The 12,266-nt window shown below is 43.2% G+C and overlaps 1 protein-coding gene across 2 annotated transcripts in view; it reads right to left on the bottom strand.

Annotated features, from left to right (window-relative positions):
- Nucleotides 1-12,266, bottom strand: part of SNX8 (sorting nexin 8) — a 65,044-nt gene that overhangs the window by 29,013 nt on the left and 23,765 nt on the right. For both annotated transcript variants that reach the window (XM_030211099.1, XM_030211098.1), the window contains exon 3: nt 872-1,062. In XM_030211099.1, the coding sequence (XP_030066959.1) occupies nt 872-1,062 (191 nt within the window). The remainder of the gene's footprint in view (nt 1-871; nt 1,063-12,266) is intronic.

The following is a 12,266-nucleotide window of genomic DNA, read 5'->3' as shown; positions in this document are numbered from 1 at the left end:
ACTGGAATAGCAACATTCCATGTAGAATCTCAAATAGTAGCAACAGAATCTCCAATAGCAGCAACATTCCATGTTCCACTGCACTAACCACTAGGCTTCTCCTCACTAGCAACATTCCATCTAGAAGCCTGCCCTTGCAGATCAGCAACGCAGCCGCGCAGGCTTCTATTTCTGTGAGTCTGACGTGCAGGACGTCAGACTCACAGAAACAGAAGCCTGCGCGGCCGCGTTGCTGATCTGCAAGGGCAGGCTTCTACATTACTACTACTGCTTATCACTTCTATTGCGCTACAAGGCATACGCAGCGCTGTACACCATACATAAAGAGACAGTCCCTGCTCAAAGAGCTCACAATCTAAATAGGACAGACAAAACATACAGAACAATTAAGAGGTAAGGGAATTAAAGAGGTGGGGGAAAAAGGTACAGGCAAGTGAGCAGTGATTAGGAGTCAAAAGCAGTGTTAAAGAGGTGGGTTTTTAGCCTGGATTTGAAAATGGGCAAAGACAGGGCTAGACATACATGTTCGGAAAGTCTACTCCAGGCGTGAGGCGCAGCGAGGTAAAAGGAACGGAGTCTGGAATTAGCAGTAGTGGAGAAGGGGACAGACAAGAGAGATTTATCTACAGAACAGAGTGACCGAGGGGGGGGGGGCGCAGGAAGAGACAAGAGTGGAGAGGTACTGGGGAGTGGAAGAGCGAATGCATTTATAGGTCAGTGAGAGAAGTTTGAATTGAATGCGGAAATGGATAGGGAGAGACAAGAGTGGAGAGGTACTGGGGAGCAGTAGAGTGAATGCATTTATAGGTCAGTAAGAGAAGTTTGAATTGAATGCGGAAACGGATAGGGAGCTCTCCTTCTCCTACTTTACCTGACTGGAAACCTCATACTCCACGTGCTTCAGGAACAGGCCTTTCTTCTCTGGGATAAGCTCCACCTGCACTGTATCTCGCCCAAGTAAATCCTTCAGTGTGTGTGGCAGAAACAGTGGATTCCCTTGTGACACCTGCGTCTGAAATGAATCAAATTCTTGGGACTCGCTCACCTGTGGCTTTGGCAAATCTGGCAGGAGGAAAGGAAAGGAAATGGTAAGAAGAGTGCCAGTTCCTTTGTCAGAAATTTTCCTGTAGTCAAAGTTCAAGCATCAGAAGTATGCCTACAGACCATCTACCCCAGAAGTGGCTGCATGCACTATTTTAGCCTATTATAACTGTAAAGCATAAATGAATCCTGATTGCATGAAATATCTCTATATATAAAAGGCACCACCAAAGTTCTAAATGAAGCCTCCAGCCGGAAGTGTGAAGGGGGAGAGATACCCGGTTTCCCCATGAGTGTCTGCCCCGCCCACGCTCTCTCTGTAACACAAACAGTGAAGGAAAACACAGCAAAGCAGGAAATCAAATCGCTCTCTCTGTAACAGTGAAGGACTCAGAGGGGGGAGGGGAGAGAGGGCAGAAGCCCTTACTATCTCTGTAACACAAACACAGCAGGAAACTTAACACTGAAGGACTCGACTCCGAGGGGGGAGGGGACACACACACTCCCACATGCACACAGAAGAAAACCTTGCTAGCCCCCGTTTCATTTGCATCAGAAACGGGGCTTTTTTACTAGTGTTATATTAAAACTATAAATTAATTTATGCTGTTGTGCCTTAGTTTTGCCAGAATTCTTCTGAAAAATTGTTTTCACGTATTACTGTTATATAGGAAAGCATCTGTAGGGTTTCTAATCTCTGGCATCCTTTTTTTTAAATGCTTCTACACTGCAAAGGAAAAGTCTGGTCTAACCTGCTAATTTTCTTTCCTCGAGTCCTATCAAACCAGTCCAGAATGGATGAGTTATGCTCCTCTACCAGCTGATGGAAACAAAGAACAAAGGCTCGTGAGACCTGTCCCATCTTGTATATTTTCATAGTAGAATAAAAGTAGACTACACCCCAAAGCAACAGGGATGGGGGAGGGGTGGTCTAGAGTTGAGCAGTAGCCTAGTGGTTAGCGCAGCAGACCTTGATCCTGTGGAACTGGGTTCGATTCCCACTGCAGCTCCTTGTGACTCTGGGCAAGTCACTTAACCCTTCATTGCCCCAGATACAAATACAGTGGGGGAAATAAGTATTTGATCCCTTGCTGATTTTGTAAGTTTGCCCACTGACAAAGACATGAGCAGCCCATAATTGAAGGGTAGGTTATTGGTAACAGTGAGAGATAGCACATCACAAATTAAATCCGGAAAATCACATTGTGGAAAGTATATGAATTTATTTGCATTCTGCAGAGGGAAATAAGTATTTGATCCCCCACCAACCAGTAAGAGATCTTGCCCCTACAGACCAGGTAGATGCTCCAAATCAACTCGTTACCTGCATGACAGACAGCTGTCGGCAATGGTCACCTGTATGAAAGACACCTGTCCACAGACTCAGTGAATCAGTCAGACTCTAACCTCTACAAAATGGCCAAGAGCAAGGAGCTGTCTAAGGATGTCAGGGACAAGATCATACACCTGCACAAGGCTGGAATGGGCTACAAAACCATCAGTAAGACGCTGGGCGAGAAGGAGACAACTGTTGGTGCCATAGTAAGAAAATGGAAGAAGTACAAAATGACTGTCAATCGACAAAGATCTGGGGCTCCACGCAAAATCTCACCTCGTGGGGTATCCTTGATCATGAGGAAGGTTAGAAATCAGCCTACAACTACAAGGGGGGAACTTGTCAATGATCTCAAGGCAGCTGGGACCACTGTCACCACGAAAACCATTGGTAACACATTACGACATAACGGATTGCAATCCTGCAGTGCCCGCAAGGTCCCCCTGCTCCGGAAGGCACATGTGACGGCCCGTCTGAAGTTTGCCAGTGAACACCTGGATGATGCCGAGAGTGATTGGGAGAAGGTGCTGTGGTCAGATGAGACAAAAATTGAGCTCTTTGGCATGAACTCAACTCGCCGTGTTTGGAGGAAGAGAAATGCTGCCTATGACCCAAAGAACACCGTCCCCACTGTCAAGCATGGAGGTGGAAATGTTATGTTTTGGGGGTGTTTCTCTGCTAAGGGCACAGGACTACTTCACCGCATCAATGGGAGAATGGATGGGGCCATGTACCGTACAATTCTGAGTGACAACCTCCTTCCCTCCGCCAGGGCCTTAAAAATGGGTCGTGGCTGGGTCTTCCAGCACGACAATGACCCAAAACATACAGCCAAGGCAACAAAGGAGTGGCTCAGGAAGAAGCACATTAGGGTCATGGAGTGGCCTAGCCAGTCACCAGACCTTAATCCCATTGAAAACTTATGGAGGGAGCTGAAGCTGCGAGTTGCCAAGCGACAGCCCAGAACTCTTAATGATTTAGAGATGATCTGCAAAGAGGAGTGGACCAAAATTCCTCCTGACATGTGTGCAAACCTCATCATCAACTACAGAAGACGTCTGACCGCTGTGCTTGCCAACAAGGGTTTTGCCACCAAGTATTAGGTCTTGTTTGCCAGAGGGATTAAATACTTATTTCCCTCTGCAGAATGCAAATAAATTCATATACTTTCCACAATGTGATTTTCCGGATTTAATTTGTGATGTGCTATCTCTCACTGTTACCAATAACCTACCCTTCAATTGTGGGCTGCTCATGTCTTTGTCAGTGGGCAAACTTACAAAATCAGCAAGGGATCAAATACTTATTTCCCCCACTGTAAGTACCTGTATACACTATGTAAACCACTTTGAATGTACTTGCAAAAAAACACAGAAAGGTGGTATATCGTCCCATTCCCCTTCCTTTCCCTAGAGCCTGTGCATGCTCATTAATGAGATTCCCCAGGAAGAATTTAGAGAATCAACCACAGCACCACAAGTATTGGTAAACTGCAAATGACATGCAAGAAACAACTAAATCAGAAGCCAAGAGTCAAATTTAGAGTTGGAGTCTGGACTGGTCTGCCAGAACTCAAGGAAAAGAAATTAAGCAGGTTAGACTAAGTTTTTCCTTCATCATCCACCAGACCAGTCCAGAATGGATGGTAAGTAAAAGAGAAATCCTTACACTGGTGGAATTCATGAACCCTTTGTTCTGACCACATCTGCTCCCACCCCTCTCCAGCAAGCACATGCATGCCTTTGGAAAGCACTATAGGTTGCAAGGAGGATCATGCTGTGGCCCTACAATTCCCTGCAGGAGAAACTGAATGAGCTTCCACCTATCAAACCGCTCTCTGATTGACTGGGCTCTCAACCTTCTGGAACCATCCACTACTTGGGGAGAAAGGATGAGGGGTATAATCCACCTATTCTGTACTAGTCTGGTGGATGATAAGAAAAGCCATTTTTAGGAATTTGTTCATGTATGTCTGTTATATAACAAACAAGTCATATCTACTAAATTTTCTAATTATTTCATTCTGTTATCCTCTCATTTACAGCTTAGCAAAAATGGATTATTCAGCTCAGTGTGTGCTCTGTTTCCATAACGAGCACAAGGAACATAGGCTAACCTTCCCAATCTGTTGTCACTGAGCAGTGATAGAGAGTAAAGAAAACATCTTGAGCTGAGAGATGACTAGGTGGTCAGCATATAGTCACACAACACCCAAACACCTTATTCTCACAATGTGGCTTCTAGCAGTACACTCACTTAAAACTTAAAGACTTTGCTTTAATGAAAATAAACTCTGCTCCAAGTTCAAAATGGCTGGCAGCCCTGCTTCACAGCTGCCTATGAGTGGGGATGTGCTGGCTGATTGCCAGTCATGTGAGCAGGGGAGCAGCCAACACAGGCATACCACCATATGCGAACAATAAGCAAAATAATCTGAAATGACAAATTAAAAAAAAAAAAAAAAAAGAAGATATTCCACTCAAAGCTCATGTAGCCCTACTTTCTGGAAAACCCCAAAATACCAAGGTCAGGATCACTGAGGGGGAGTCCTCCACCACTGGTCCCTGCCAGAGAGGGACGCTGTTTCACTATCACATTTTGTATAGTGAGGGACAGGTAAGCTCTGAGGGATTCCAGGGAACCTGCCTGCCCCTAATGAAGCAACACCCCCCCCCCCCCGGTAGGAATGCAGTTGGAGGACTCCCACTCACCTCAAAGGGAACAGTGGCCAGGATCCTGCTCAGAAGAAGCAATGAACATCAGTCTGAAACAATGCTGGCTTCCTGTATACAGAAAGATTGGGTGATGCATGAGCAGGTGCAGGGGTTCAGCAAGAACCAAATACTGCAGAAGCCAAACAATGGTTTCTATTAGTCCACTGTATACCTAGCTGCAAATATAATTATTCATGGAAACAATTTAAAAACATGAATACATGTTTTTTTTTTTAGAGCTTCTGTGTTAATAGATCTTTCTGTGCTTTACTTGACTATGCACGAACAGCAAACCCTACCCACAAAAATATAAATAGGGTTCTTGACACAAACATGCCTTGATCTCCAAAATCTTTCAGGGTACGATCCCTAAAAGGTGCTGTCTACTAAAGTTCAAACAGAGACACCCCCACCCCCCACAAGCTCCGAAAGTCAGATTTAAAAATCCCTGACAACACGCAATCGCGAATAGACTACATACTGATAGATGAAGACAGCTTTGCAGACATCTTAGAGGCAGCAATAGATCCCACGATAATTTCGGATCATGCGGCAATATCGATTGAGTTTAAAGATCTGAATTCGCAAAGCAGAGAGTTCAGATGGATATTCCCCTTAGATCTGTATTATGATCAGGATTTTAGGCAATTTATTAGGAGAAAGTGGGAAGAATATGAACTAAATAATGAGTCACATATGGATACACCAATACTGTTCTGGGAGGCTGGGAAAGCTGTGTTAAGAGGTGAGATCATAGCATACAGTGTCAGAAAGAAAAAACAGAGAGATCGTGAGATCATTAGATTGGGGGAGCAGTTGGTGCAATTGAGGAGGGCATATGGACAAGGGGTAGCAAATCATATCCGAGAGCAACTATTAGCTACTCAGGTAAATTTAAATGAACTGATACATCAGCGAGCCAGTAAATCTGTTGAATATTATAAATATCAATTGCATAAATTTGGGAATAAACCCGGGAAACTCATGGCAGGGCTGGTGAGGAAGATGAAGGGGCAGAGGAGAGTGTTGGGGATCAAGACACAGAGGGGGAACCTAGTGCATAATGACACAGAGATAAGAGATGAATTTAAAGATTATTACGCTAGGCTATATGCCAAAAATGATGACGATGATCTAGACCCTGATATATATTTAGAAAATATTAACAAGACGAAGATCTCAGAACAACAGCAGAGGGAGCTAAATAAACCGATTGAGACGGAGGAGGTCCTTAAAGAAATTAAAGCCAGTGCCTTGCATAAAGCGGCGGGACCAGATGGCTATAGGGCTGAATTCTATAAAATTCTAATGCAGGATATAGGAGGCCCTTTAACAAAGTTCTTTAATAGATCAGTCGAACTAGGTGAACTTCCACGGTCTCTGCGATTAGCGGATATTGTGGTGTTCCCAAAACCTGAGAGAGATCCGACCATACCAGACTCATATAGACCAATCTCACTGATTAGTTATGAAGCTAAGCTGCTAGCTAAAATTCTGGCCTCAAGATTGGCAAAAGTGCTACCAAGCATAGTGGCGACCCCTCAGGTGGGATTTATACAGGGGAGACAGAGTGGGAAAAATATTAGACTGATACTGGCATCAATAGAGAATGTGCGCAGAGGGGGTGGAGATTCCTTATTGATTAGTTTCGACGCCGAAAAGGCGTTTGATCGAGTAGAGTGGGAGTTCTTGTTTGCCTCACTAAGAGCGTACGGTTTTGAAGGTTACTTTACACAAGCAATATCTATATTATATAAGAATCCTATGGCGAGAGTGCTGGTTAACGGAGCGTACTCTCGAAATTTTGTAATTAATAGAGGTACCAGACAGGGATGCCCTCTGTCTCCCTTACTGTTTGCTATAACGCTAGACCCGTTGATTAGAGACATCATGAGTAACCCTGAGATTGAAGGTATAAATCTGGGAACCAGAGAATTTAAGATATCGGCGTTCGCCGATGACATTTTGGTTCACCTAGCTAAACCGGAGAGATCGCTGCCGGTATTGATGGAGGTTTTTGAAGAATATGGGGCCTTTTCGGGATTTAAATTGAATTTTCAAAAGTCAGAGGGATTGCCCACAACAACTCGGGTAAAGGAGAAATGGGAGGGTAGGTTCCCATTGAGATGGGCGAACAAGGAATTTAAATACTTAGGCATAACACTGACAAGTGATATGAGTAGCTTATATAGACAGAATATTGACCAGTTACTGCAATATACGCGGCATAAATTAGCAATATGGGAGGGACTGCCCTTAACTTTAAGCGGGCGAGTGGGTTTGTTTGCAATGATACTTTTCCCAAAATGGCTGTATGTATTAAGACAATTGCCACTAGTCATACAGACTAAAGATATAAAGAAGATTCGAGGAATGTTGACTAGATTCTGTTGGAGTGGGAAAAAGGCTAAAGTTAAATTGGAATATCTCTATGGGAAAAGATCTGAGGGAGGATTGGGGTTGCCTGACATTAAACAGTATAATTGGGCTTGTCTAGCTAGACACTTAGCAGATTGGATTATGGAAACAGAAGAGCATACGGAATGGAATATTGAGAGTGCACTGTTTAGACCATATCACCCTTATTATATGATGCATGTTGAGAGTACAAAGATACCAAAGGAATGGAAACATCATATTTTATTGCACCCAATGAGAAGTATATGGCAGTACATATTGAGGAGATTTAATAAAAACCCACGATGTACGGATCTCCTCCCACTGGTTGGGAATGGAGCATTCGGACCAGGGAATTCGTGCCCGAAATTTGCCAAGTGGGCACAGGAGGGAGTGGTACTAGTGGCAGATGTTATGCAAGACACGGGAAAGATTATATCAAGAGAAACCTTAGAGGGCATGGTGGGAGTAGAGAATGTGATATGGTATGATTACTGCCAGATCCACAGCTATATTGAGAAACTACATAGGGGAAAATGTGATAGAGGGATATATGAGCTGCTGGTGAATCTGTTTTTGCCACAGGGAAGAGAACAGACCACGGTATCCATACTATATAAACAGTTAAATTTGATAGCCAAGCATCGTAGTTACGAAGCAGTGGCAAGACGATGGTCTGAGGATTTAAAGGTAGAGATCAGCAGTGGAGATATAGTCCAATCTCTAAAGGAGATAGTACATAAAGTGGTGAGTGCCCGATATAGGGAGATACAATTTAGAATTGTTCTGAGGGCATATATGTCTCCCATTCAGGCCTATTATGCAGGTAGATTGCAAGAAACACATTGTAGTAAATGTCATTTTCAGAGAGCAACACTATATCATATGTTTTGGGGATGTCCAGCCATACAAGATTTCTGGGGTCCAGTGCTGGAATACTGTGAGGCCGTGCTACACAGGAAGCTTTGGTTAGAGGCTAAAACTGTAGTGCTTGGATTAAGGGGAAGAGGGTCAACACTACGACATAAAGAAAACATATTTATCTACAAGGTACTAATGGTTGGGAAACAATGTATATTACAACACTGGACACAAGACATAGGGCCCTCCTTCTGGCAATGGAGGAGCTCGCTTCATTCCTTGGTGCGAATGGAAGCACGTGCTATGACTAGTAGTCCTAGAAGTAGACAACGTTTTTGGGAAGTCTGGGAACCATACGTACAGGCTTTATCAAGCAGAGCTCGCAGCTTATTGGTGAACACACTCATGGGAGAGGAAGGTAGGGGAAGATAAATGGCTTTATATGTTACATGGTTAACGCTAATATAGAATTACATGGTATAGGTACAGGGGGGGAGGGGTGGGGGGGGGGAAGGGGGGGGAAAGGAACATTTAATGAAACCTTTGATGACATTCTAGTTTAGATTATGATAAGAAACAAAACGGAAAAAACAGACAAAGAGTTGTATCAGGTAAATGTTTATTGATTATATTTGCAATTGACTGTAATATCAATACAATAGCTTCTTCTTTTATTATTAAAATAAATACAGAATAGGGGTTGGGGGGAGGGAGGGACAATGTTATATGACAAAATTTGATGGCTGTATGTACTGATACTTGTTTTAAGTGATGTTCCACTGAGTTATATACAAATGTTTCGAGATTGACATGTTCCGGTGGCTTTGTACTTTTGGTGTGGTCATCAATAAAAATTGTTAAACATAAAAATCCCTGACAAAACAGGGGACCATGAGAATCCAGATCCTCTGACGTTTATAGGTCGGCATTGAACACGGTAGGGAATTGATAGAGTATTAACATCATACGCACTGTAAAGCCTATATTGGCTGAAATTAAGCTGGAATTATCTGATCATAGCAACAGAAAACCCCTGATGAAGTCCGTTTTTTGGCGAAACAGGTCCTGTTGGGATTATAATCAGACATGTCACCAATTATTACCTCTGTATGGATACAAAAATATTTGACAAGCTTTGTACGGAATAATCAAAGAAGAATTAGAAGAATTAAAAAAAAAAGGTTTTTGAATAAAAAGGTTTGATAAATTCTATGCAACCTGTTGCTCATTACATTATAGTGGAGCTTAACCCTGAAGGTTTTTTAGATTTTAATATGTCAGATGTAGATTGGGGTATCCCTATTGCGGGGTCTTTCAGAAGCGGGGAGATCCTGGATTCTCTACAGGAGGAACCAGCAGTTGGTAATGGAACCCACGTGGGATGAAGCCATACTGGATGTTGTGCTTACTAATGGAGACAGTGTTTCTGATGTTATAGTAGGGGATCATCTGGCATCCAGTGATCGCCAGATAGTCCGATATAATTATTAAGATAGGTGTGGAAAGGGTTTATTCAAAAGTTAAGGTTCTAGACTTCAAAAAAACTATGTTCCGATGTGGGATTACCTCAAGAAATTGCTGTCTGGATGGGAACATCTGGAAGAAGTTGGAAAGCAGTGGGCAAAAATGAAAGGACTTATTGTAAAGGCAACAAACCTTTTTAAGGAAAGTAAATAAAATTAAGAGGAAAAGGAGGCCACTTTGGCTCTCAAAAGTAGAAGCTAAAAAGGTAAGGAAAAAAGAGCTTAGCCTTTATAAACTACAAGAGATCGCAAAAAGAGGAAGACAGGCAGGGATGTGCTGGTAAATTTTTAACAACAGGCTCTTTCTCCGGACATAGACAGCTCTGCAGTTGGAAGGGCCAGAGGTGGCCGGGTGGAGTGGGGGGAGCAACACTTGCCTCTCTCTCTTCCCTCCCCGTCGTGTGGGCACGCTAGGCATACCTTTGCTGGCAGACAATAAATGGACTGCCACCACTCCCAACGTCTTGCTCTGAGCAGCATGCTGGAACTTCTCTCACATGCTTGAGAAGTCCCAGCCTGCTGCCCAGAGCTGGAAACAAGGAGCGGGAACAGCAGTAGTCTATTTACTTGGCTGGCAGGGCTCAGCATCCCCACCAGCAAAGTAAAAGAGAATTCAGCAGGGGGCCTAAGCCCACATTTTGGGAGCCAGTTGTTAAAGTAGCCATGGAGGGCCCTACTTTAACAACCGGCTCCCAAAATTCTTAAAAACTTAACAACCGGCTCTTGCGAGCCTGTGAGAGCCTGCTCCAGCACACCACAGGCGACAATATCTAGAAAAGCTAAGAGAAGCTGATACAGTAGTCAGGAAAGCAAAGATGCAAATGGAAGAAAATAAATAGCCAATGTAGTAAAATGGGGAGACAACACTTTTGTTTTGTTTTTTTTAGATATATGTCTTAATTTTTAGTTTCATCATCAGATTTTAGTGTTGTATTTTGTACACCACCTAGATCCATTTGTTTGGTATCGGCGGTTTAAAAAGTCTTAATAAACGGAATAAACATACGAGGAAGTGCAAAAGTGGCATTGTGAGATTCAAAGGTGTAGGGGAGGAATATGTAGAAGCTGATAAAGATAAGGCGGAAACAACAAATATTTCTGTTTTGCGTTCACAGATGAAGGGCCGGAAGCAAGGACGGCAGAAGACAAATACAAATAGGAATGGAGGGGTGGTAGTCCCTGAATGATTTTTTTTTTCAAACTCTGTTTTTATTCAATAATAACAGAACATGTAACAAAGGCGTAAATTTTCTAGAAAATTATCACATCAGCATAAACAATTCAGAACTTAACAGTAAGTAGAAAAGTCCCCATCCAACCCTCTCCCACGATTTGGCTGCCAAATCGAGGTATTATGACCTCAACAAATTAGATCATGCCAGGGGTTTTGGTTCTTTTAACCCCTAAACTCTTAAAAAATAACATACCTATGTTTCCAAGTCCCCTTTCCCCCACCCCCGCCTGAGAACTCAAACCTGAACGATTTTTAGAGGACTGTATTCATGAGAAATCAGCTAAACTGAAGGTGGACTAAGCGATGGGGCCACATGGCATACATTCGAGAGTACTGAAGGAACTTAGGGAAGTTCAAGTGGCTCCGCTGGCTGACTTTTCAATGCTTCTCTAGAGTCTGGAGCGGTCCCAAAGGCCTAGAGAAGAGCAGACATTGTTCCTCTCTACAAAATCATAAGTAAGGAAGAGGTTGGGAACTACAGGCTGGTAAAGTGTGACTTCTGTAGTAAGAAACGCTTTTAAAACACAGAATAGTAAAGTTTTGGAATCCAGTGGATTACAGGACCCGAGACGACGTGGTTTCACTACAGGCATGTCTCGTCATATAAATCTGATTAATTTCTTTGACAGGGTGATCAAAGAGTTGGATCAAGCGAGAGAGCTAGATGTGGTATATTTACATTTTAGCAAAGACTTTCACACAGTTCCACATAAATGACTAATAAATAAACTGAATGCCTTCGGTATGGGCCCTAAAATGCCTGACTGGGTTAGGAACTGTGAGTGGAAGATGACAGAGGGTAGTGGTAAATGGAGCTCATTCTGCAGAAAACAGCGTTACCAGTGGTGTGCTGCAGGTCCGGTTCTTGGGCTGGTTCTTTCAAACACTTTTCTAAGCGATATTGCTGAAGGGCTGTCTGGTAAGGTTTGCCTCTTTGCAGATGATACCAAAATCTGGAATAGGATCGACACCCCTGATGGTGTGGATAACATGAGGAAGGACTTAGCGAAGCTAGAGGAATGGTCTGGAATTTGGCAGCTAAGAGTTAATGCTAAAAAATGAAGGGTTATGCATTTGGGCTGAAAACCCAAGGAAATGGCTTAGGGGGTGAAAAACTTTTCTGCATGAAGGAGGAGCGGGACTTGGGTGTGATCGTGTGG

The sequence above is a fragment of the Microcaecilia unicolor genome, chromosome 8, assembly GCF_901765095.1.
Source record: "Microcaecilia unicolor chromosome 8, aMicUni1.1, whole genome shotgun sequence".
NCBI classification, from domain to species: Eukaryota; Metazoa; Chordata; class Amphibia; order Gymnophiona; family Siphonopidae; genus Microcaecilia; species Microcaecilia unicolor.
This window is presented reverse-complemented; position numbering and strand designations above follow the sequence as displayed.